General features: G+C 40.6%; 1 protein-coding gene across 1 annotated transcript; it reads right to left on the reverse strand.

Annotated features, from left to right (window-relative positions):
* On the reverse strand, window positions 1-24,494 carry MFN1 (mitofusin 1). The gene is made up of 18 exons (XM_067002278.1): window positions 24,392-24,494; window positions 23,945-24,066; window positions 22,996-23,131; window positions 19,960-20,122; window positions 19,169-19,293; window positions 17,493-17,601; window positions 14,601-14,708; window positions 14,146-14,299; window positions 13,959-14,026; window positions 9,626-9,747; window positions 7,979-8,105; window positions 7,580-7,684; window positions 6,548-6,650; window positions 5,338-5,567; window positions 4,672-4,827; window positions 3,951-4,147; window positions 2,448-2,582; window positions 1-1,651 (listed from the first exon to the last, which is right to left on the reverse strand). The coding sequence occupies exons 2-18, from the start codon at window positions 24,057-24,059 to the stop codon at window positions 1,582-1,584; spliced, it is 2,223 nt and encodes a 740-aa protein (XP_066858379.1). The 5' UTR covers window positions 24,060-24,066; window positions 24,392-24,494; the 3' UTR covers window positions 1-1,581.
* Between the last annotated feature and the right edge of the window lie 740 nt (window positions 24,495-25,234).

Below are 25,234 nucleotides of genomic sequence, written 5' to 3' on the forward strand. Positions count from 1 at the left end.
AAGGGGGACAGCATTTTTTTAATAAATAATTGCAGAACACATGCATTTAAAGTTTTATCTTCATACAATGTCCATTAAAAAAATGCTCCAGAAAAGAGCATTAATACATATCTGTAACCTCATATACAAGAAGGCTGGGCTGTTAATCATTTTCATATTTCACAGTTTCCCTCAGAGAACCTGAGACACTTCATGCATACTGCTAAAGACAGTTTCAAAACAGCCATGCTTCCGCTAGCACAGTCAAAAACAAACACCAAAATACATCATGGTGGAAACAGTGTTCTTAGTCTTCTGATTACTAATAACCTACCTCTCCAGCATTAGCTTTTAAAATGTATTTCCTTTAAGGATAGCCCTTTTTACTGGAAAATAGCAAATCACTACCTCTTAGTTTTGAATTGCTATTACTCATTTGTAAGTATTTCATTTAGTCACATTAATACTTCCATAAAAATATATAAATATTCTGAAAAGGCTTTCTCTTTCAAAATAAGTTATTCTTAAAAAGTCTGGTTAGAAAAAATGAAGGTGTTAAGTGATTACTGATGTCAGCAGCAATTTTAAGAGGCTTTGCACTGCTGGGGGTGAGCAATGGTAAAACCACTCGAACGTACCTGTCATAGGTCTCACCTAGAAGACCTCTGCGCTATGGCAGAGCCAAGGAGCTGTTCAGGACGCTACATGAGTAAAAACTGTCGAGCCCAGCCTCCACCTGCTCTGTGAACGCAGCAGCACGAGCCCAGCACCTGAGGCTTCCCCACCCAACACGCACAAGTTGAGCCCAGACCCCTGGCTACACTGCTACTTTGCTTTGCTGCTAGCGTGGTGACACCACCAATGTGCAGCTCACCTGCATGCGGGTTCCAGTAGCGCTCTCAGAAGCAAGTGACCCTTCCACCACTTTACCAACTATGTTTACTTCTACTTCATCAATGCCACCTTACCTAAATGCAGTAGCCAGCAGGGAAACTGGAGCCCACTGCATTTCACTAGTGAATGCTCTACAGTTTTATCATCTTTCATTTCCATTCAAAGAAGAGGAACCGCTTCACAACAAAATTTCACTCGCTTTCAGAACAGACAAGAGTCCTTTCCCCATGCTAGACTTTGTACTTCCCTTCAATAAAACACAAAAACAAAACAACCGTAAGTGAAAGAGCAGCATCCTTCCTCCCTGGCTATTCCTCATCAACTGATAACAGGAGACAATGATAACAGTGTTAAGTTTTCTCTCCCTGCAGAAACTCCTCCTGGATGCCAGGAAGTGAGTGCCACTGCTAAATATTAATGAAAACCAAAAGGGATATGGGTTTTTATTGTCAAGTGCCCAAAGAAATTTAGTGTTTAAAGATAATTTTTAACCCAAAATCTGCAAAAACAAACATAACACTCTTAAGTCCCACAGCTCTTCAGTTTGGTTCACCATCAGAGTTCAAAACAAGTTCTATAATAATTAAGAAGTGTAATCAAAGTAACATTAAAAATATAATCATTTCATGCAACTCCACAGAGAAGTGTCATCTGTAAAATTTCTACTTTGTCCTACAAAGGATCACCGGGAAAGTTACCAATGATATTTTATTTACTCTTTTGAAGGAAGTGTTTTGTAAAGCGATCTAGTTCGTTCTCAAGGTGAATGGCTTTATTTCTGTAAAACAAACAAAAGCAGTGAATTCAGGTCAGTGCAGCACCATCACAAGATACATCAAGTGTTTGATTTCTATTCCTGAAACCCACAGCACTGAGAAAACCTAGTCAGAGCCCTGCACGTTGCAAGTGCAGGACCAAGCCAGGCAGCGGAAGGCCGCCAGCTGTCTGCCACGGGTTGCTTCTTCCCCCAGGTCTCCCCGGGACTACCCTGGTACCAGGACCTTTCCCACCCCCAGCATTTAACCTGGGAGAGGTTCTGCAGCGACAGGGAGGCGCTCAGCACTGTTCCTCGCACCACCCACTCAGGCCATTCTTGCAGCGCTAGGCATTGATCTGATCGAGCTCTTCAGTGCCCGAGATCCAAGGGGCAGCCCGCAGCAGGGAGAAAACAACCTGAGGCTAAGGGTGAGGCTGCTCCTGAGTCCCTAAACCACTCATTGCTGGTAATTTCCGTTCTGTAAACACCTGCTGCTGGTAATAAAAGAAAAACGGTATCAAACTGAGCGGCTCGATGCAGTGTGGCTGCTCCTACAGGAAGGGTTCTTGGGGAAGGTGCCACAGCACTCTACCTGTGGAAGACACATTCTTGCTGTCTCCCATACAATACAGTAAGGTAAAGATTGACTAAAAGGGTATTTTGGGAGCTTTGCTCAGCCACCTAGCTACAGGGCACGTACACTTCTGCCCCCGTGACGACCTCACTTTCAGGCTGAAGTAACAGCAAGCACCAACCTCACAGAGACCAGCAGGAATCGGCTTGGAATCGGCTCTCGGCCAGTCACACCCAGACTTACCGTAGTTGCTTGGAGCTGCTCTGAATGTTCTCCAGCTGATCTATTTCTTTGGAAAGCCTATCGATTTCTTTTTCCAGGTTTTTCTGGGTAATATCCACCTGCTGACAGAGCCGAGCAAAAGTAGTTGCCATTTCCCTAAAGGAAAAACAAGTTTGTAGTCAGAGTTTACAGCTGCCTGCCACAAAAATAACACGATAAATCGCAGCACTGCAGCGTGTGTAGAACACAGCAATCAAAGTCTCCGGCTGCCAGGAAGATTACAGAACAGCAGAAATCAGGACAATTATGTATTTTTCAAATTTAAAAAGTAACCTTGAATATAAAAGTGTCCCTCATTCTATGCCAACAACACACCTGGCAATTTTTCATCGAGTATCTACAGGTATTGAGTCTGAGACTGGGACTCTGCCAGGAACACGGGCTGGAGCAGCCAAGTGCTCTCTCATGCAACAGCCCGTGCCATGCTGAGTGTCCTGCTCACGAGGGGCACGTGAGCACTTTGCAGGGCGAGGTGAGCACGAGAAGTGCCCCAGACTTGCAGGGACACCCCGTCCTACTCGCCTCTTCGGTCCTGTGTTCCCAAGCTAGGGCCCAAGACTCAAACAAAGGAAAAAACAAAACGTCAACAAAACGCTGACACCACCCCAGGACAGCAAGTAGGCTCTCCCATAGAGGAGACATCTTCTGATCTCTACTTCACCTCACTGCAGCACTGGTTTGAGTCCAGCTCGTCCATGTCCTCACAGAGACACAATGCTGCTGGACACGGGGATGATTCTCTTTCCTCATCTGAAGCTGAGCTTTGTATTAGTAAAGCATTGCCTGGGCTACACAGGAGAGGTGTTCTGCACCCTGCTGGTTAGAGGTCTCATTTAGCAGGCCTACTCTGCTGAAATAACAACTGCATCAAAACAAACTCTTTCAACAGGGCAGGCTGAGGGAGCCAATCACCCAATGTTATAGAGACAGGTGGAAAGGCATTTGGCAAAGACACAAAAAACTTTGAACAGTTCAGAAGGTCTCTTAAGTTCCTTTTCTGCGGAGCAGAAGAGCCAGGACCAGCTGCTTAAAACCTGGCCGTACCAACATCTGAGGCAGAAAACAGAACAAATGCTCACAATTAAACCGACTGTGGGCTCACAGTCTTAAGTGTATTCAATGCTAACCTCAAAGCAGACAAATTCAGCCTCCGCTAGAACCGAGCTATGGCCCATGTCTTTGCAGTAAAGTGTAGCACAGAGTCAAAGACTAATTCTCACATGCAAACATACACACGAAGAGGCATGCACTGCCCTTTTCAGGCACTAAAATTTCACACTCTAGAAACTCCCTCCTAACAATATTGTGGGTGTTCCTCACGATAAATGCCAAGGGACCCTAAAGCTGCAAGGACATTCCGCTGCCTCCCCACACCACGCACAGCCAACGCCCACCCCGGTGCCAACCCCTACGGCACCGACAGTTTCCTACCTGGGTGACTGGCAGCGCCGCTCTCATACTTACTGTTGCACCTGATGGCTGCAGTTCGCACTCGTAAGACTGACGATCATCTGCAGCTTTTCGGTAGCATAGTTCACAAACTGCTGCTTAAAGGCTCTCTCTTTTGCTTTAGTGGTCCAAGTTAGCCTCTCATAGAGATATAATAACCCATACATACTTAGGGAGAGAGAGATGAGCTTCCAGCCTACTGTTCTCCAGATCTGGAAAAGAAGACTCATTAATGTAAGAGTTGCCCTATAGAATGCAATCAGTATCAGGACTACAAAGAAATCTATTTCCACCCATTTTTGTGTCATCTTCATGGCCCTTTCACCAGGTTAGTTTGGGAAATGTATTACTGTAGAGCAATACAGCTATACCCAGATAAGCTGATACCCTGCTGGCACGGGGCCTCACAGAAGCCTCACTGCTTTCTAATGAAGAAGGAAGGAGAAAGTAAAGCTCCCACCAATTCCAAACTATGTAAGGCACCATCAAATCATCCTGCAATTCAGAAACTGAACACAGAGAGATGGAATATACCATGTGTCCAACTACACTCAGAGTACTTAAGAGCGATTTTCTCACTACAAGCTGATTCCTCATACCCAGTGTACTCATCTGGCCCAGCTGCCAATAAGCCATTACGTGCTTCATGCTGCACGCTACAAAACCCCACACAGAAGAGAACGGCCTCATCTTTGCCATCACTTCCAGGACAGTGAATGGTACTAAGACTACTTGCCACTCCGCCAACAACGATGATGCTCATAGAGGTCCGTGATGTCAGCGAAGCTAAACTCATTACCAAAGGAACCATAAAATCATCCTGTGGTGCGTTCTCTGGAGTTAGGGCAGGAAGGCTGGCAGCAGACGGGGTGGTAGCTAAAGGACGAGGGATCTAGAAGAGTGGAATACAGCAGCCTGAGTAAAAAGCATCACGGGACTACACAGCAGATTGTTTTTATTTTGTTTTCATATATTCAGGGTTTGATTTATTTAAAGGGAACTTTTCAGCACAGAGATCTGCTCCAGGTAAGCAGTGGAGGTTCTGAGAATTCCTTTTCAAATGGGGACCAGGCTGGAATAATATTTCTATCTGGAACTGGCTCTGCTGTTAGAATCCCAAAGTTACAAATAAAAAGGTTAACCAGAGGGTTCAATCCAAAGGAAAACAGAACTCGGATAACATCTGCAGAAAGTTTAGGAAAGGTTTTTTGTTCCCTTTTAACCCTGAATATAATCAAATAAAAACAACCCTCACCGAAAGTATTTCACACAACAGGGCTAGGGGAAAGTAGCAGCAAGCAGGTAAACAGTAGAAGCAAATAAAAAAAAAAATAATAAAAATCAATATATTCTCGTTAAGGTAAAACAAGGCACTTGTCAGCCTAGTCTCTCAAACACTCACTGGTAAGTTTGGATCTGCTAGTCCCAGTAGTACTCTCTGAGCATGTTTAGGACCCAAGAAACGGTTTACAAGTGAAGTCCATCCCAAGGAAAAGTGGAACATGATATCCTCTTGGAAATCCGCACAGAGACTATGACAGTTTAGATCATAGCTAAGGTCAAACCTCCTGCATGGAATTAGCAAGTGGAGCTGATTCTGAGCACCAGAAGGCAACAACGGTTTCAGATTTTCTAAAAATGAAACAGAAGAATAAAGATGAGTTAACATTGAAAGCTTCAGCATATTCACAGGTAGAATCTTTGCACTGCTGACTAGCTTTGTGAACTACCCAGAATCTAAACTGACTTTTTAAACAAAACAAAACAATAAGGATAAAACAATCAGTGGGCATTTTAGCAGTCTTGATCCTAACAGAGCAGGCAATTTATTGCTCTGATAAAACAGCCACATAAAATCAACGTGTAGAGGAAGCACCACGAGAAAAAAATAGACAAATTACTAACAGACCTCTAACTCTGGTCAAAAGATAAGGATGCACCAAGCCTGTTGGTGGCACCATACAGAAAGGCATTGTTACTGAGTAAGATAGGAAGGCTTCATGCAATTCAATGATCTTGCTCTGAATCTTTTATTACCAGAAACAGATCAGAGCAGAAGAAATGGGTATGCAATAAAGTTATTACCAAAACAAACCCAACACCTCAAAAACACAGAGTGCCAAATACAGGACTCTACCACAAAGGTTTTGTGAAACTACCCTTGTTTTGTGCTCAGAATCCGGAGAGACCCAGAGAGAAGACTGTACTGTAAAACCATTATCTGTTAATTAGCATATTTCATAAATCTGTTGTGGAAGCCAAAAGTATAAATGGGTTTACATGAGGATTAGGCAAGTTCCCAGAGGACAGGTTTATTATTACTTGCTTAAACCCTTAATTCAGATGCAGTATTCTGGTTCAGAAGTCCCTCAGCTGGGGACGGACCACTCTATTTACCCTGGCTCATTATTTTTCTCCCCAAGCAGCTGTGCTGGTTAATACCAGAGACAAGGTACTGAGCTAAATACACAGTCTTCATTTAGGATGGTTTTTCCTTTACCATGTTTTAGTGTTAACATTAAATCATGATCAGAAAGAATTTTTTTAAAGCACATTTTCTTAAATTATCTTCCTCTAAACAAAAAGTCAACATTTTGTCTTCCACATATTACCAATCATCTCCTGCTGTGACTGATGCATTGACTGATTGACTTCACTGGAGCAACGATCAGCCAGGTTCTTTCCCAAACCATCTTCTATATGTTTGTTGAGTTCCTGAAGTTTTAGAAAGAACATATGAAGTTTTAGAAAGAATATTATACAGTTCAGAAACATGTTAAACACTAAGTGTTATTATTTGCAGTGGCAAGAAAAGCAGGTTACCATGAAGATACCCTACTTTTCAGCACATTGTGACTGAAAATCTATTTAAAGTGACACAAGGAGAATTTCTCTAGGCTTGATGTCTTGAAAAGGCCTATGGAAAAGCCTGTATTTTCAATATAAATGTGACAGTGAAGAGCATATCACCAGCATACGTCAGAGCATTTCCTTTCATCATTTGATGGGAGGCGATTTCACTGGTCTACACAGAGATAAGCCAATCCCACCAATGACTACGAAGGTTTGCTCTGGACATTTTGCAGAGCTAAGACAGGACAGAACATCTTAGAAACGCAGCATTCCCAGGTGATCAACAAGGTTCAAACCGGTAGTTCTGACATTCATTGGCAGCAAAATCTGAGCAAGAGGCAAATGACTAAACTTACAGGCGTATGCTCTTTTAAAATACTAAGTCTGAGCAGGAAATTTTAGATTAGTATTTAATAAAACCTTTTTGTTTTTTCTTTCTACAAAGCTTTTTGAAAAAAGTAATATCAACTGTCAGATATTTGCAGACTCCTTTTATTTTTTGATTTATTTCATTTTAGGAGCGGTGAAAATTGCTTATGTAAGGTCTTAATACAAGTGAAGACAAAATCAGCATTCCAGTGAATTAGTTTCAATTATGACTAGTAAAAAGATGGTTGAAAAAAATTCTTTCTATAGACAAAGCAGAAAATATTTTCAACCTGTTGTGGTTTTAAGTAAACATATATGCATGCCATAAAGTAAAAAGTATGTAGTGCTTAAATGAAGCATCACATAAAATGATATGCAAATTATACTAAGAGCCTGGCTTCAAACCACACAAGAAAACTTACTGTCTTATAGAGCTTCAACACTTGAGGAGAAGGGTGAAAATCTGAATAAAATTCATCAACTAAAACTGAAAGTCTGCAAATCTCATCGGTCATGGCAGAGGAGACCTGAAAGACAAAACAATAGCGTTTCTCCTACCTTTTCCAGCCAGAGTGAAAAAAAACAAGCAATTCAATTACCTGACATTCAGGAAGGACTGTCATTTTCTTTTTCTTTCTTTTGAAAAGGCACATGCTACACATCTGATTAGTGTTAGTAGAAAACTGGATATAATTCAACCCTCTCACAGAAACAAACCCACCTTATCAACCAGGTTTCCTACCAATTAAACTGGAATTTAAAGAAGGGAAATAAATCTCTTCCTTGCTTGACTAGAAAACTGTCCTCTTTGTATTACTTACTTTATTTTCTACTTCCTCAGTTACACGCTTGATTTTTTCCTTAGTATCTTCCGTCAAAATGTTCAGCTGGTTTCGAACAAAGTCCAACCGATCCTTCTGATCTTCTCGCTCTTCCATTGAATGGACTCTTAACAGAGCAGAAAGGAAATCATCGTCACCAGCAGGTATTCTCCCCAAAATGAAGGAAGCATGTATTGTCAGGCATGAACCATCTAGCTTATGGTTTACTGACAGCCACAGAGAATCCAAAGTGCCAGTGGCTGAACAAAGCAAAGACACTATTTCAGAACAACTGAAATTTAGGCATTAAATTTACAGGTGTATTTATTTAAAGGCTGCATTGATTGAACGTAACGCCAATGACTAGGTTTTGATATATCTTAGCAGCATTTGGAGTTGGAACCATTGCCTTTGTACATAATTACAACTAAATAAAAGAGGTAGGAGAAAAACAGGCCTTTAATAATTAGCCTTTCCTGACCTTTAAAAAAAAAAAAAAGAGAGAAATCTGGTCAAACTTCTAACCGTCCTACTGCTGCTCACCAGCATCACTCAACTATTCCGTAACAATGACGTGAGGGGAGGCAGCAGAAACTAACCTTGTCACAAACAACTCTCTTCAGAGGTCCTGGACCTACCATTTAAGTAAAAATTGCTTTCTAAATCTAAATCTAAATCTTTTTCTAAAAATCTAGAGCAGTTACATCTTGAAGGATGATTGGTAACATCAAATGACAACTCAAACTTGGAGGGGTCACCACACAGGTTTTGTGTGGTCAACTGACAGATTTAAGTAGGTATCAGAATATTTTCCAACAGTCTCACAGCATGTTTTCATAGCATCTGACAAAGTGAGACAAGCTAATATGTAAACACGCAATTTGTAGATGCTGATATACTCAGGAAGATGAATGTTCGACAGGCACAGTGGGGTCTGTTGGAACAAAGACACACTAATAACAGACAGAAAGGAGGTGGATGGAAAGGATTAAACACAACAGCAAGTTCACTGTGTACAAGAGAGATGAGAGGTAGGAATAAAAGTGAGGAAAAAACATACTCATGAAAATCTAAAAGAACATATGAAAACACAAGAAAGATGAGCTACTATCATAAGCACTAAAAGGATTACATAAGCAAAGAGAGAAAAAAAAAAATATTTAAGGATACAATCTGACAAGGGCCAGAGGCAAAGCCTCTGTTAGCATGGGCTCTTCCCATCCCTTATGGTATTTTTACCACTTGAAAATTAGATCCTCCCATAGAGTTGCTCAGTATTACTGTAAAGAAAAATCCATAGGCAATGCAGGCCCAAACATCACTGCTGAGATGCTGGATACAACTAGAAAAAACGTCTAATTTCAAATAATTTTGAAAAAAGATTGGAAAACCCCCAGACTGCAAATCAGTAACAAGGAATAACAAAGTAAACCAAGAGCCCTATAAACAAGTCCCAGACACTGGGCAAGACGGAGCGGTGCAGGTGAACGGTAGTGAGACTGACACGCCAGAGAAATTCTTTATTTCTTACCAACAGAGAAAAGCGAATTTTACAGTCCATAATGGCCCAAGGAAACCACCAGCACAGAAATGGCTCCTTAGAGGATCTGGAGAAACCACAACCGGCCAGCCCTCCAACCCACCTACCTTTTCTCTGCTGCTGCTACGTTTATGGCGTCCATAATGTTTTTCACAGTATCTATTATCTGTTTAGCTCTGATAGTGTGCTGTTCAAACTTGGTTTTCACGGCTGACTGCGAGATACACTCCTGCGAGGGGCCCAAGCCACAACACATTACTGCAATTCCATACCAACACTTTCTGGAATTTCTCTGTCAGAAAGCACTTGCTGCTATTACCATGAACTTAAACCCATGGGAAATAAAAAGAGAGAAAGTGTATAGAAATCAAAACAGAACAGAACTGAAATCTCAAATTAATCTACAGCAGCAAATCTGTACATTCATGTTCATTCACAGTAATGTGCATAGGTTTTTTGTTTAAAATAAATAAATAATGGAAACAGAAAAAGCAAACTCAGATGTCTACATAAAATAAACCTAGCTCTTCTAAAAAATTTCCAAGCTATCCCTTTAGAGTTACGAATCTCTAACACAAATGTTGGCAATATTCCTAGCTTGAGGTTTTGTTTTTTGTTTGTTTTTGATAATAAATATTCTTAGCTTCCAGTAGCACTTCAGTGTCAATACAAATTTTGCATGCTCATGTCATACTGACTCTCCAGGCAAAAACACACAATTAGGAATAGGAAACGATTATCTCACAAGACAGAAAAGTTGCTAAGTAGTCCTTAAAATATTATCTCCTTCACAGATTATTGAAGTGTTAGGCACATCAGCAGAGAATGCTCTAAAGTGAGAATTTCTGATCAATCTGCAACCTCCAATACCGTACAGCAATTCACAAGTTACAGAACACCGACTGAAAAGATATGCAAAAGCTCAATCTGGGCAAAAGCAAATCAATTGCTGTAAACCGTAAATTAAGACTTCTTAGACTTTTTTAAAGCACCTGCACATCATGAGTTACGTAGCCAATAAATGGCCCTGGAGCTCAAGCTGCACTAGGTCACAAAATAGCAGCATCTTCTGTATTCAGGGGAAGGAAAGCAAGCATCTAGTTTCTTTGCATCAGATCTGGTTTTTGTTGGTGGTGGTGTTTTGGTTTTTGTTTGTTAATTGCTTTTAATCTGTGGATGCACCTTTCAGAGCATGAACAGCATTTAGGCTGCTTTGAAAAGATTTGCCTATGACCTCAGCATACGCTGTAAAAACAAATTTCAGCTAACTACAAATAATAGATCAAAGCAAAATAAACGAAATGGGTGAAATATATTCCCTGTTCCTCGATGAAGCAGATCTAGAAATCAGCAATGAAAGGCCAGAGTTTCAGAAATATCAGCACATTGTTAGAGCTAGACTAGACACAGAGGAAAGTCTTCCCAACATTAGTATGTGGTAGATAAAAGGACGACAGTCACTCACAACACAATCAGAAAATCCAAGTTAGAGCACTAGAAAAAATACAGAGGTTAATTATACGACTGGAAAAGGTAAGAGGAGGACAGTAACATTTTTGCTGATAGTTTGTAAATGACCATTTACTGAAATAAAGATAAAAGCTGTGCTTCGATAGCATAATCAAAACCAGCTACCTTCCAGCCAACTTCCAGTACAGCAAGAGAGTCTTTTAGCACGCAGCCTGCTATAATCCCATATGGTGTTAGGGAAGGATTCAGCAGTAGCACACTAATTCAGGCTGTGTTACTGACTCCAAATTACAGCCGGAATTATTATTCTGCCCTGCCTCCCTCTCTCTCACACCATTTCTGTTAGCAGGTTTGTGAAGCAGCTCGACAACCACCACAACCTGAGGTTTTCATCTGGAATATCCACTAAAGACTACTACATACAGTGAACTATACAAGCCCTTTTTTTGGGTCATTTTGATAAGGCATTTCTATGTATCTCACTGTAAAATTTCAGATAAAAGAATAAATATACACAAACTACTTTCCATTATTCCACGGCATAAGATTTCAGATTCTCCTAGTGTGGCCCAAAGCTTAAGACTGCACACTTTTCTTCTTTGTTGTGTGTTAATATAACTGGGATTCAGTAACAGCACTTCGTAAAGCTGCTAAATGAATCTCTAAAATCTTAATTTCACCCCTGCTTCCAACAGGTATTTCCAGTATTGCCTGGACCACATTAATCTCTGGCCACTTTTTCTTTTAGCAAGTTTAACCACCCCGTGCTTTGCAGAAAAACGTTACATTTATTTTTGGGATGCCATTTGCCTTCACACAGAAGTCTACATAAAGATAGTTAGAAGCCTTTCAAAAATGGTCCAAGTTTTCCTAGTATCATGGCAGGCTAGCACTGAAGGGTTGCTTCTAGACTCTCTGAGATTCCAGCAACACTAAGCTCCTACCAGTCTCGGGAAGGACAGGCTTTCCCACTGGGGAACTGGTACTAAAATCCCGAATCTGGGAGTACTGGAGAAGTAACAGTTCCTCCTCTCAGCACACGGGGAAAAGAGGAAGAAGCTGGCCAGTTTTTAACGCAGTGAAGACAAAAATCAGGGTGAGAAAACTCAGCAGGAACAAACCCAGCAGACGGTCAGTGGGAACAAGCGGACAGGTGCATAAATGAGGTGAGGAGACAGCTTAGAGATGTGACCTGGATGAAAGAGCATATGAGACGTGGGAAGTCTGAGCAGGGCACCCGAACAGGGGTAAGGAGCAAAGGGCAAGAAAGACAGACTGAGGCAGGGAAGGTTAATTGTTGACAAGAACAGACAGAAGCATCCCCGCTCTCGCCCCTTCCCTTTCACAGACTGGAGTGTAATCCGTGATTCTTGGGGCCTGCAGCTCCTCTGTCAGGAAATATAAGTAAATCCAAAAGGCTTTAGCCAGAAGCGCTTAGGCTGTACTCACAGCTAAAAACCATCGAAATTTCGTCTAGCAATGCATAAAGCATGGTATCGAGTAGGAGTTTGTTCCCAGACTGAACACAGAAAATTCTACGTGATGTACCACATTTTTGTTAATACATGATCTAGTGCTGGTAAACATCAGCACATTTTTTTTTTTATCAGTGACTTTATCAGCTCAAGTGCCAGTAATTTGAGAGTTAGATCTGAAGATTTCAGAGCTGGTAAACCACTTAAGTATCAGCCTTGATTGAAAAGCAAATTAAATGCCATTATAACTTAGGAAACTGCCCACATAACTGTAACCATAAGAGACTGTAGAAAAAAAGTGCAAAAATACATGGTGGTAATTGAGTTATGAGCTTAATTTCCACTTTTTTTCCTACTATAATTCTAGGGATGAAAACTGCAAACAAAAATGCATGTTTGGCTACAACTACTAGTTGCACTACAAAAACAAGAAATTTAGTGTCTCATGGACTCGTGCCCTGCCTTATTCTGAACTTACCATTTCAGCAACTCAGTCATCTACCATAAGAGCATGGATAAGGACTGAATGTAAACTTTAGTCTGACATTTTCTTCCTTTTTGCAAGTTTTACTAAGGTCAAATGTGCTTGTTTGTAACGAGAGAAAATGTTTTTTTTTTTAAAGGTAATTTGATTTTTAAATATACAGAACAAGAAATTACTGGTTGAGGCATGCAAGAGCAGTCTCTAGCATTTGCTGGATAGAAGTTGCAGTCATACCTTTCAAGCTCACGTTGCATGAGATGTGCCAAGACCCCCCCACAGAACAATCGAGGCATATCCAAGATGCCACCTTAAGATAACCAAGAATGGCTTTAGAGTTACCACATTCCGCAAGACAATTGGAGTCTATCACACAGAAATCAACTGATTGTCTGGCGAGACCTACTTCCGAAGCAAGCGTAAACTCCAGCTATGAATGCGGCTAAACTGAGGGTGAAGGGTGGCTTCTACACAGCAACAAGGATGCAGAAATAGCGTTAGTGTTCAGAGTATCAGAACTAAGAGGTAGATAATGATGATAATTTTAAAACTCTGGCTTTAAAAATGCAAGTAAATATTTAGTTTTACATCAGTGAAACGCAATACCTTATATTGTTCGAGTCCTGAATTACAGTAATTAATTACACTGCAACAAATTCAGAATAAGGCTTACTGTGCAGCAAAAACTTCTACCAGCTACTGGCCATAAGCCATTAAGAGCACAGTCTCTTTTTGTATCTTTTAGACTGTATTGGTATTGAGATCTCCAAACATGAGCTTAAAGTCCAGTTTTGATTCCTTCTCTCATGAAACAGTACTTCTTTCTAACCTGCTATTCGAGGTGAGAACTCATGAACAGAGAAGAAAGATTAAGCAAAGCCGTCACATGATTTCAAAACCTTACACTCTTTCACTTGTTCACACTGGTAACGTTCAGTAAAATTAAGCTAAGCATAAACAAAAGTTACCTTTGCATCAATAAAAGAGGTAGTCTAAAAAGGCCATCATAAATACCTCAAATATCTGCTCAAAATTTTGAAATTCCTGGAATCTTGTTTGAAATCCTTCAGCAAGTGCTCCACCTGTGAAACAAAACAGACCATAAGGAAGAGAAAAATACAACAACAATGACTGTATCTTAAATGTTTATCAGGTTTTATGATTTTTTTTGTATTTGAGGAAAGTGAGAGTTCCTACATACCACCCTCTGGCATCCCTTGGGCCTTCTGTCTCCTGGCACTCAGAACTTCTTTTGCTGAAACAAAAAAGATGCGATTCCTCGCTTCTACGGGATCAATAACTTTGAGCTCATCAACTAGAAAAGTCAGGCAGCGCTCCATGTGCTGCCTACGCACCTGAGGAAAAGGTAAAAAGCTCATGACAAAGAGGCAAAAATTGAGCTTTTGTCAAATCAAAACGTCAGAGCTGCACTACCATTACAAAACTAAAAGGCAATACAAAGATGTTTGAATTGGACCAGCAAGATATTTCCATTTTCTGATCTAATAACTTACCCTGTTACTATAACACAAAGCTGGTGTTTTCATTTTAATACCTGTATTACCAAGGCAATTTAGCATGCTTCATGCATGTGCAGGTCTTTTTTTTTTTTAATATACAAAAATCATTCCAAATAAGAGCCATCAAGTCACTTACATCTTCCATATATTCTGGTTCTGATGCAGAGGCATCCCATCTATTATTCAGGATGAAGATGTTTGGTTTAGAAAGTCGTTCGTTGACTTTATGGAAAAAATGCTTTTCCTAAGAATTAAAACACAAAGAGAAAACTTCCCAGACATCCAAAACAGTCGTGCATTCTTCTGTAACAGATTCTGAATATAAAAAAGCTTTTTTTTTTTAGAGATTCATGTTAAAAATAATTCATTAGCATTAAAACCCATAGATAATCAGCACAAAGAAGGCTTATGTTAGTTCAAAAGTCATTAAGTATCTTAAAACTGATGCCAATGCTAAGAATTGACATAAATTAGCTGCCGTTAATTTCTCTAAAAGTAGGTACAATTAATAAAACTTCCAAAACAAATATTTTAGAAAACACTGAAACAACAACAAAAAAATCTGTTCTTCTATAAATCTGTCACATCACTTGCTTTCTCTTTTTTTTTTCCCTTCTGCTTTCACTCTTACAAAACTTTCATCTCCTTCGACTCTTCTAGCTGTCTACTAAATTCATTAGCAATTGCGTGATATACTCACAGTATTTGTTGGGGAAGAGAAAGGAGAAAAAGCACACAAACATTACTGTATTTCCTTTTTTTTTTTTTTATACTGTAAGATGCCTGGATAAAACTGATGTCTTCCTTTTCTGTATGTACTACCAACACGCTCTTCTCCATCCCACCAAATTTCGTTTCTACACCCATAAACTATATTCTTCATCTCTAATTATAATCTGGTTGAAGAACATATTAGCTTGAACTACAGGTTAGTTAGATTTCCTGTTTGAATTGCATTTTATGGCTTGAGCCACAGGAAAAAGCCATTTTTAAGATGGAAACATTCAGCAAGAAAACAAGCATGTGCTTGAAAATATAATTTAGGTCCCTTTCTTGTACCTACCACCCATCATTGCTATTTGCAGGGTAAAAACCATGATGGAGTGAATCCGCGCTCAGCACAGCTCAAGCAGAAAAGATCTCTGCTGTCATAAGTGTTTTGAACCTGCAGCAGGACACCGTCACATGTTCTGGACACCATGCTGGAAATACGCCAGTCTCCATCATTTGGGGAGTATGTATGTGCAAACAAGATTACTGATGCAGAAATGAGAACTTAGTTTAAAGCGAATTTATGAGGGAATATCAGAAAAATCATGTTTATGCAGAGAACGTGTGGCTGTATAGCAGCTGCCAAATATTCTCAAACCTGTTACAGCAAAAGGTAAAAATAATGCCTAAGCAGGATGAGAACATAATTACCGTATGTTTCACCTGAAGGATAAACTTGTGTAGGCAAAGAAAGAAATTACCGTTTGCCACAATGCAAAGCAAAATGCAAATGCTTTAGAGCAGTTATACAATTGTTAAAGGCAACTTTGTGCCTACCAAGCTGAAAAATGAAAATGTAATAAAAGGCGAAAAAATAACTGTTCGCTCAGTCAAAGCCTTAAGACCACAACTAAGATCTACTTCCTTCCCCTCCAATATACACCCTGGACACCAGTCATCTCTAATTGCATCATTCAGTCATCATTCTAACGGTAAAAAGGTGCTCAGTATTAAATGAGTGTTTAGAGGCACGACAATTCTAAAAAAAAAATAAAAAATAAAAAATCAAGAGCTTTATGCTTCAAAGAAATTGCAAAACTATAGGTCAAAAAATGCCCTTCGTGTAGCATAACAGAAAAGATACAGCCACAGTTGTGCCAAACCCTGTCTTTGCCTTGAATATTGCCAAAATTCTCTTTTTTTCTTTTAAGTCAGATCTCTTTCGTATTTAAGTCTTTGTGGATTCAGATCAGAAACTGGAGTTGGTTGTCTTTAAACTCACGTTCTCAGATTTCTACTCAACTGTCCTAATTTGCTGGAACGCAAGGAAACACTGTCTGCACATTCAGATCCTTATTGCATTAAAACTGCCTCAATAATTAGAAAGCTCAAACACTGAATGTCAGAACTATGCTCAGAACAACGATGAGCATTTTATTTGTCTACAGGAAGCTTAATAAAAATCTGCAAGATTTCCCAATAGTGTTGCACAACGTCTTGGCAGTCGCACTATTAACACAGAAACCAATAACACAGAAACCTTATACTGAAATTGTTTGCATTCGTAGTACTTATAAAAGTTTAGTCAAAACTGGAGATCACTATAAAATTAAAGCAAATCCCTGGGCATATTTGGAATATCAAAACAGCTCACTTGGCCACCTTATACGCTCTCTTTCTACAAGTCATATAATATTCAGGCTGCAAGGTGTACAGAGGTCTTCTCTGTCTTGAAACAAGGCTTTACAAAATAAAAGTGTTAAAACATCCTCAGCTATTCCATGCAACATGACTCTTTATGGCTGACATCTTCATATGAAGAAACACGCAGTCCTACAAGGGCAACCTTTGGCACTTGTCCTCAACACAACATATATTGAGGGAATTTGCCGTCTTCTGAGACAAGAACATGAGGAACAAGAAAGAAATTTCCTTAACCTACTTCATGCATATTCACGAACTTCTGGATGTGAAATACTTTATAATTTATTTCTTTGGTAATACAAACAAATGTCTTTAGCTGATAAACATGGACAAACTGGAAAACAAGAGAAATGCTACAGCCATTTATCAAAAGGGAAACTGAAAGGACAAATTTCATGCTCAAGTCAGAGCAAGCAAAGCTATTAAAAACCACGTTCTCTTTTCCCTAAGGAGGGATACACGTTGTTTCCTGCCTCGCAACCCCACATCCTATTCACAATATCCACCTGCAGCGCTTCGTGGAGCTTCTGTAAAGGACTAACAGCAGCCTTTCAGTTAGGGAATTGCTGAATATTTAAACGAAGGACTAATGTAAAATCATTGCACACCATACCGTGTTCATGAGAGTCGATTCAGAATTGGCAACCAAGACAAACACATCAGCATCTAAGCAGAATTTGTCAATCCAACTGTCGAGCTCTGTAGTGACATCTGTGCCAGGGCTGTCAAGAATAGAGACCACAAACTTGTATTTATCCATCAAAGGAGTAATTCATTTTTAGAAACAGATGAAAATAGATTGGGATTGCCTCAGAACCTTATTATAAGTTACGAATTTTTATATCTTTAGTCTAATGCTTAACTCAAGCTTAAGGCAAACAAAGAAAGAATTCATTACCATTTAGAATATCACCCATTAGACCATCTACTCATTACAAGATGCAGTTTAATGAATAAATGTGCAGATCATAATAGCTAAAAAAGTGACAGGCAGTCTGTCAGAAATCCAGGCTGTCTCACAGAATGGTCTTCCCCCCCATATCCCATGTTTAGTTTGTAATTAAAAAGGACAGTTGTTCATTAAATATTTTTCCATTAATAAAGGCCTAATTAAATTTATAGATCTATGCACAGCTTGCATAATATAGTGACAATTAAAATGAAATTAGGACTATAATGCTGTCAATTTTTCAAAACTAAGTAGAATATGATCATTATGTCAAGTTTGCAACAGCTCAATTATTTCTGGTTCAAATTTGCTTTATTTAAAAGGCGATTTTCTTCTTACAAGTACCCGTTCTCTTAGATTTCAGGCCGTTTTCTTTTCTCTTAACATTTCACCTTTAGCAACCAAAACTGTGCAGAACAAATCATGTCTTGTATCATACCTAAGCAAGGATCACTTCTGGGCTTCCAGCACACCTCTGCTATGCAGATGTCCCCAAGGAAACAGCACAACTGCATAAGCTCAGAAGCCCATCAGTACGTCAAACAAAGCAGCACCAGCCTGTGCCAGCCAGGCTGGCGTCATTACTGGCATAAGTTTGCACCCAAGAAACACTGACAACCTCCAGTGATTCCAAAGGTGCAAGATTAGAGACGCAACAAAAAGCACTACTTACAAGTTCACTCATAAGAATAGAATCTCTATTACATTCACATAGTAGGTACAGATCACCTGGCAATTTGAAAAAGAATGTTTTACCAGTTTATATCTCAAAGAGGCCTGGAATACTGACATTTGACACAGATAAACCAAATCTTTCAGAATTCTTTTATACCCAAACAATGGGAAATGTAATCCCAGCACGTGGGCACACAGAACTGACAACAATTCTGTTTTGAGGGCACTCATTACTGTGATATGTAGGTACTGCACCTCTTAAAAGAAGCTTTAAGATACAAAGTCCAGAACGCTTACACCTCATGGGATCAGTATGAAGCACTTAAGGGCAGGGAATGTGCAAAAGGTTTACAGTTGCTGCAACAACCCTATGCATGCTCCCATAGCGTTTGTTTTAAAAGTGGCAGTATGCTCAGCCAAAAGCTGGTCCTTTATACAGCTGATCACAAGACACCTGTGTGTTCCAACTGCTGCAACGCCAACAGCAGTGGAGCGATGACAGGCAGCACTATATACAGAAGAACAAACTCTGGACTCTTGCAATAAAAAAAAAAAAAGCCTCTCAATAATTTTGCAGCCTAATAAGCAAACAGTAAGCCAGTCTTTTTTATAAATATTACAGTGGGTTATTTATTTGAGAAAGTCTTTATTAAAACAGAACATACCTGTCCACTAAAACCAAATCATCTCTCAGCAGGGCACACTTCGACTTGGGCCAAAAGACATGGACAAGACAGCCAGCTTTCAAATCTTTATCCATGTGAAGTGCATGAGCAAGCTGATTGACTGTCTATAAAGAGCATAAAGAGAGAAGACAAACATGCAATATGCACCACAAACGAGTCTGTAAACAACCCTAATTTGGTTCTCAAGCAAACCTGTCAAACAGGGTAACAGAGTTCATACTTAGGGTGAATATTTGTTAAGTTTTATTTTTTTTTAAACCTCTTCAGACTCACTGCCATCTAAAGAATGAGCTGTGCTTTGAAAACCAAACAGGGGTTTCATTGCAGCCACAAAGGGGTACTCCTTACAGGGCTAGAATTTGCGATACTGAGAGCTGGCATAAATTTGCCTCAGAGGTTTAACACATCAACATGAGCAATTAAATAAGGTAAGCGCCGTAAGGCCAAATGAGAGCAATGTTCCTAATCTTTAGCAAGTAACAGAACTTACTGACAGTCTGTAAAAATAGATCCCTCAAAATAAGCTATGCCACAAGGAGACACACACTAGTTATTTTCCTTGAAATATCCAGGAAAAATTTTGAAGTAGAACGTTTTCATTTATTAGTTATTCCCTCCTGAATAAGAACTTAAAAATACGTAATGAGTTAGCCTTATACTTTTATTAGACTTGAAACTGTTGTTAACAGACAGGTCTTTGGAGAAACGGTTACCATGATAAGCACTGAGATAATTCAAAATCATTCACAGAAGTCATTCAAAAACTCTACCTTGACACTCTTTTTTTCATCAGATCCTTCTGTCATGAGATAAGCCTTGTCTCCATCAGTCCCTTCCACGCTGAGGAAGCAGTTAGTTGTATGGCCAATCCCGCTGGGAAGCACCTTATCCCATAGCATGGCATTAATGACTGAACTTTTCCCACTGCTTGTTCTAGAGGGAAAGAAAATAGCAGCACTTTGAGCAGAGTACAGCAGCATTAAACATACCTTTGTTTTGAACTGAATGTGCCCCCTTTAACCGCTTTAGACCCACATTTTGCAAGCTGTTTGGAGCGATTCGGCATCAAGCCAGTACAGCACAGCTTGCCAGAAAAGATTAGAAAGTGCAGGAAAAGCTCAACTGAATAGTAATTCCAAAAATCTTTCTTGATATCAACACTGCCTACCCAAGCAAGAAAGCAAATTGCCATTTGCATAACTCACACGAGCTGAACAAGCCCAACCTGCACCAGGAAGCATGCCTTTATCTGCCATACCTGAATCTACATGAGGGATTTGTAAAAACAAACAAAACATTGGTTCAACTTTGTTGCACCAGAAGCATCTAGCCTAAAATGATGCCTTTGATCAATTTAAAGCAACTGCTAAAAAACAGCACCGTGTCCCACATAAGGGGGCAGCCTGCCCGTTCCTTTGTGCGAGCACTGGCAGTCCTGCAGAAAAGAACTGACTGAAAACCTGCATAGCATTTTGGGCAGAATCGTGCTTCGATCAGGTAACAATTCCATATGCCTCTCACAGCAAAGCTAAGGGAATTCCAGGGATGCCCGAGAAGGACATGAAGAAAAGGTTGCATGACAGGGGCAGAGGAGGACCACACTCTACAGCGCCATCAGCAGTGACTCCTTAAAATGCCTGTGCCATTACCACCTCAGTAACTTCATCCGCTGCCTTCAGGAAACATTTGTTCTGTACCACTCAGGAGGGCACCACTGCTTCTGATATTGCCCTCTAAGCATTAGATGTGGTATAAAAGTATCACTGTCTGGGAAGTCTCATCACAGCCAACAGGGACAGCTCAGAACAATGTAACTGACAATAACCTCAGCCTAATGAAGATCTCCAAAGGAAGATGTGAAGCAACGTGCAAAAAATAAAAATTCAGATTTATTTCTCACTTGTAACCCTTACAATGCAAACTCTGATTTTAATCATGAAACTTAGTCCTGTCCTTATTTCAGAAGGAAAGAAGCAAATTAACCAAAATCTTACTGATCACATGGAACTATTCAGCAACTCATCAACTCCGCTAGAACTTGAAGTTCTCAGCAATGCCCTACTTTGCACTAACCCCCTTCCCCTCACCCCCAGAGACTTGAGGCTTAACTCTTACACAACGGTACGAAGCCAGTGTGGACCGTAGTTCATTTCTGGAGCTACTTCGGTGCTCATTGTACAACAGCTTACAAATATATTCAAAACATCAGAAGGGGAGATAAGGTTACCTTAATTCTCTCTTTCCTGCACTGAACTTGCAAAAGCATCTTTTAACGAGTATCACAACTTGTAAATGTATTCAACTTTTAACTTTGTGAAATGTCAAGGCTGAGCTAAAACCAATTTATTTATCCCAGATCCTTTTATTGTTTTTCTTTAAATAGCTAAACCATTACGAACCAAACCATATGAACCATTATGAACCATTTTATGAACCAAAGTGAGGGTACAACCACTGCTATACACATTTTTTTCCAATACAATTACAAAATTTTAAAAATTAGAACATGAAGAATCATATTCCAGAAAATACATGTAAGCACATGCTAAATTTAAGCACAGGAAAAAATAAAAAGAAAAAATTTCCTGAAGCAAACTGGTCTAACAGACACCAGGCTAATCAGTCACACGCAAGCATTTGAAAACACTGGAACCTTAATCTCTTGGAAGGATTTCGCTCTCTAACATATGACTTTGCATTCAGTAAGGCTGATTTTCAGCCTATTTCTATACTATCTAAAATTTGTAAGAAGAGAATTGCACAATGCGTGGAACGCAGACATTTATTAGAAGCGTTAAGACTCAGTGAAAACTTCAAACCTCTCCACTACGATGAGAGCGAAAAGCAAAACACAGCACAACTAAAAGCAAACAGAGACACACAAAACTTCAGTGCTTTGGGTCCAAGAACCTGACAGCACTTCTATAAAAAAAAAAAAAACTTTGTATGTAGCATCACATTCTGGGGTGCAACAAAACTTTTCTCTTTAACTCCCCATTTTTCTGCAACAAACAATAAAAGATACAGCTAAAATGATCCCAAGGTGACCAAAGTAAAAAAAAAAAAAAAAAAAAACTAATTGTTATTTTTTTTTATTTTTAAAACTGAAGTTAAATTAAAAATCTGTAACTTTGGAAGTGTTACCTAAATATGCAAAAGATTTGATACTCAGTTTGTAATAATACCACCAAGGACACTGAACTAGAACTTTTCCTAGTTAGTAATTCAGGACAGCAGAAATTCATACTATGTTCAGATTTATCTGTAAGCCATATAACGCCCTGTTACTATTATTCCTAATAATCATCACACAGACCTACCAACCCAATGACACAACCAGCAAGGCAAGTCTCTCTAAGAGTCTATTTTTCTTCAGTTGCTTATATGTAGAAACATAAACAGCTCAAAGTTTAGTTTTCAGTACTTACAATAAACATAAACAAAAGTTGTTAACAACAGTCCAGTAAACAAACAAAACCACCATGTGAAAAAAAAAAAGCCAGTGTGAAGAAGACAACTCACATCTTCTTAAGTCAAATAATGTCTCTAAAAAAATAATTTTTTAAATAGTTTATCAATAAAAACATGCAACAAGACACACCTAATTCAGTTACACAAACATCGCAAGACGGCATCATAGAAACCTTTAGCACCAGTTAGGTAAGAGTGAGCATGTTTTTATGTACTATGTTTCAAATGATATTCCTGTAATGAAGAACTAATTCCAGTGCATATTACCTACAAACATTAAGCTCTGAAAGAGAAGAAGAGAGATCAAATTAAGTTCTGGTAATTTCATTCATTACCTGCCAAAAAATGCCACTTTCATGTGTCTCCGTGAAAGCACCTCACCGATGACTGCTAGCTTCTTTTTATATGCCTGTATTTTTGCTAGTTCATCTTCCGTTGCTACATGTTCAAGCTCTGGGTTCCTGTAGGTTGCTACACATAGAAAAAAAAAAAAAAAACAGATTACATGCTTTTGGACACAAGATCTAGATTATCAGTACCTCACACGCCAAAGATCTGGCTAAATTTTTATTATACAGTGATAAAACAAAACAAACAAAACCCTTTTACAGAACCTGGTATTAGACCCTGTCATTTGGCAGGTCCACACAGCACCTGTGAAATCACGACAAATCACCGCAGGTGAATCTACAGTCTAACTGCCGAAAATAAAACTGATCATGACAGCATCTCATGATTTGAACGACCCTTTCAGCACACCAGGCCGTGTTCACAGGCTTTCTGATTTGCCCCGTTCTGTGAAGCCCGCCTCCAGAAATCAAGGCCAGGACCTGTTGCCCAGTGAGGCTGGGCTGTCCTCTCACCGCAGAGCTCGCTGGGGCCACGAGCAACCAGATCTGTGTGGCAACACGCGCGCCTCCATGTTGTTAAAACTTGAGAGGGTGTAACCGTGGGTTCTTTGCGCCATATCGTGTCGATCTGCCTTCCTACTGAATAATGGGAAAGCCTGTTTGTCCTTTTGTCCTACACGAAGAGGTGGTTCAGCTTTGACCCTCATGGAAGGCAGGCCAAGCTACCTGCCACACGATGCAGATTTTATTAGATGCAACCATCCTAAGTGCTGCTGCTAGCATGAGATAAAAACATTAAATGAAAATATGATTCTTTCTGAAGGTATATGTTTACCTGAACAGCACACGGAGGTGTACGGCAACACACACTGTGCTACTGTAAAGTAAATTCAAGGCAATAGGCTAGGTCACTGTGTTGAAGATGGAAACCAACCTTCCACAAAAGTCGCTCCTTCGGTGACATAGTCCAGCAGCTGGTCGAAGATGGCAGTAATGGTCTTCTTCGCCAGCACGAAGTGCTTCAGCGGAGACACAGCAGCTTCTGCCATCGCGTAACTGACGGGAAAGTCACACGAAAGTGACCAGAACACCCGGGAGCACCCGTGTCAGTGCAAAACCACGCGTGTTCCCACCCGGTAAGTACAAATAAAAAAAGACACGACCAAAGGAGCGCACCGAGGGGCACCGACCGCTCGCTCACGCCGTCCCCGTGACGAGCCCTTACCCCCGGGCACCGCCACAGCAAGGACAGCCCCAACGCGGAGCGGTGTCCCGGAGCCCAGGGGTCACCCCGCGGCACGGCGCTGCCGCCCCCGGCCGCCTGCAGGTCGCAGCCTCCGCCCACCCTCAGGCCCGGGCCCGGGCCCGGCCCCGCCATTACCTGGCAACCGCCGCGCCGCCGGCGGGGCCCCCGCTCCGCCACCGCCACCGGGCCGCGCGCGGGCAGCGCTTCCGCTTCCGCTTCCGCCCGCTCCCGGATCCGCCGGTGGGGGCGTGGCGGCCATTTTTAGTGAGGGGCGGGCGGGGCGGCGGCCGCCATCTTCGGGCAGGGCGGGGGGGGGGGGGGGGGGCGGCCGGGCGCGAAATGGAGACGGGGCTGGGCTGAGGGGGCGGCGCGCTGCGCTCCTCACGGCTGAGGGGCTTTATTTTTTTTTTCCTCCATTTTATTCAATTTTATTTTATTTTATTTCATTTCTTTATTTATTTTTGTGGTCAGAACCAAGCCATGGCTCAGGTTTGGCCGCTTGCCCTTGCCAGCCTCAGTTTGGGACTTTTGTACCCAAAAGGTGTCCCGAGTTATAAGCCAGGTCCCCTGAAAAGCGCGATAAGAATCCAAGGCAAAGGAAAGGAGCCCTGACTGTAGGCCCTGCGTAGTGTCAGCACCGTGGTTTAATCAGTCAGCCGCCAGCTATAATGACAAACGCCAGAGTTGTTCCCAGAGTTCCAAGCACTGAAATTTATACACGTGATACATCGCCATAAGAGAGCACAGGAAAATAAGAACAGCCACAAACAACAATGAAAATCAGTGACGCTTAATAAACGCTGTGGAGAACACATTAGAGAATTACTCATCCGTTGCATTTAAGTTCCTGCAATAATTCATGGGATTTTAGTTTTGAAGTCCCCAGAGTCTTCTGCACAAAGAACTTCCCCCATTCAGTACCAAACATGGTCCCAGAAGCTGAGATGCTCGATGTACCTTTAAACCAAAGGCTCAAAC

Source organism: Anser cygnoides, chromosome 9, assembly GCF_040182565.1.
Source record: "Anser cygnoides isolate HZ-2024a breed goose chromosome 9, Taihu_goose_T2T_genome, whole genome shotgun sequence".
NCBI classification, from domain to species: domain Eukaryota; kingdom Metazoa; phylum Chordata; class Aves; order Anseriformes; family Anatidae; genus Anser; species Anser cygnoides.

Coding starts and splice junctions, on each gene's coding strand:
- MFN1 (XM_067002278.1), bottom strand. CDS start 24,059: ATGGCAGAAGCTGCTGTGTCTCCGCTGAAGCACTTCGTGCTGGCGAAG. Junction 8,106..9,625: donor GTAGCAGCAGCAGAGAAAAG/GTAGGTGGGTTG, acceptor TGCTCTGTTAAG/AGTCCATTCAATGGAAGAGC. Junction 4,148..4,671: donor TCATCGTTGTTGGCGGAGTG/GCAAGTAGTCTT, acceptor CTTCTTTTCCAG/ATCTGGAGAACAGTAGGCTG.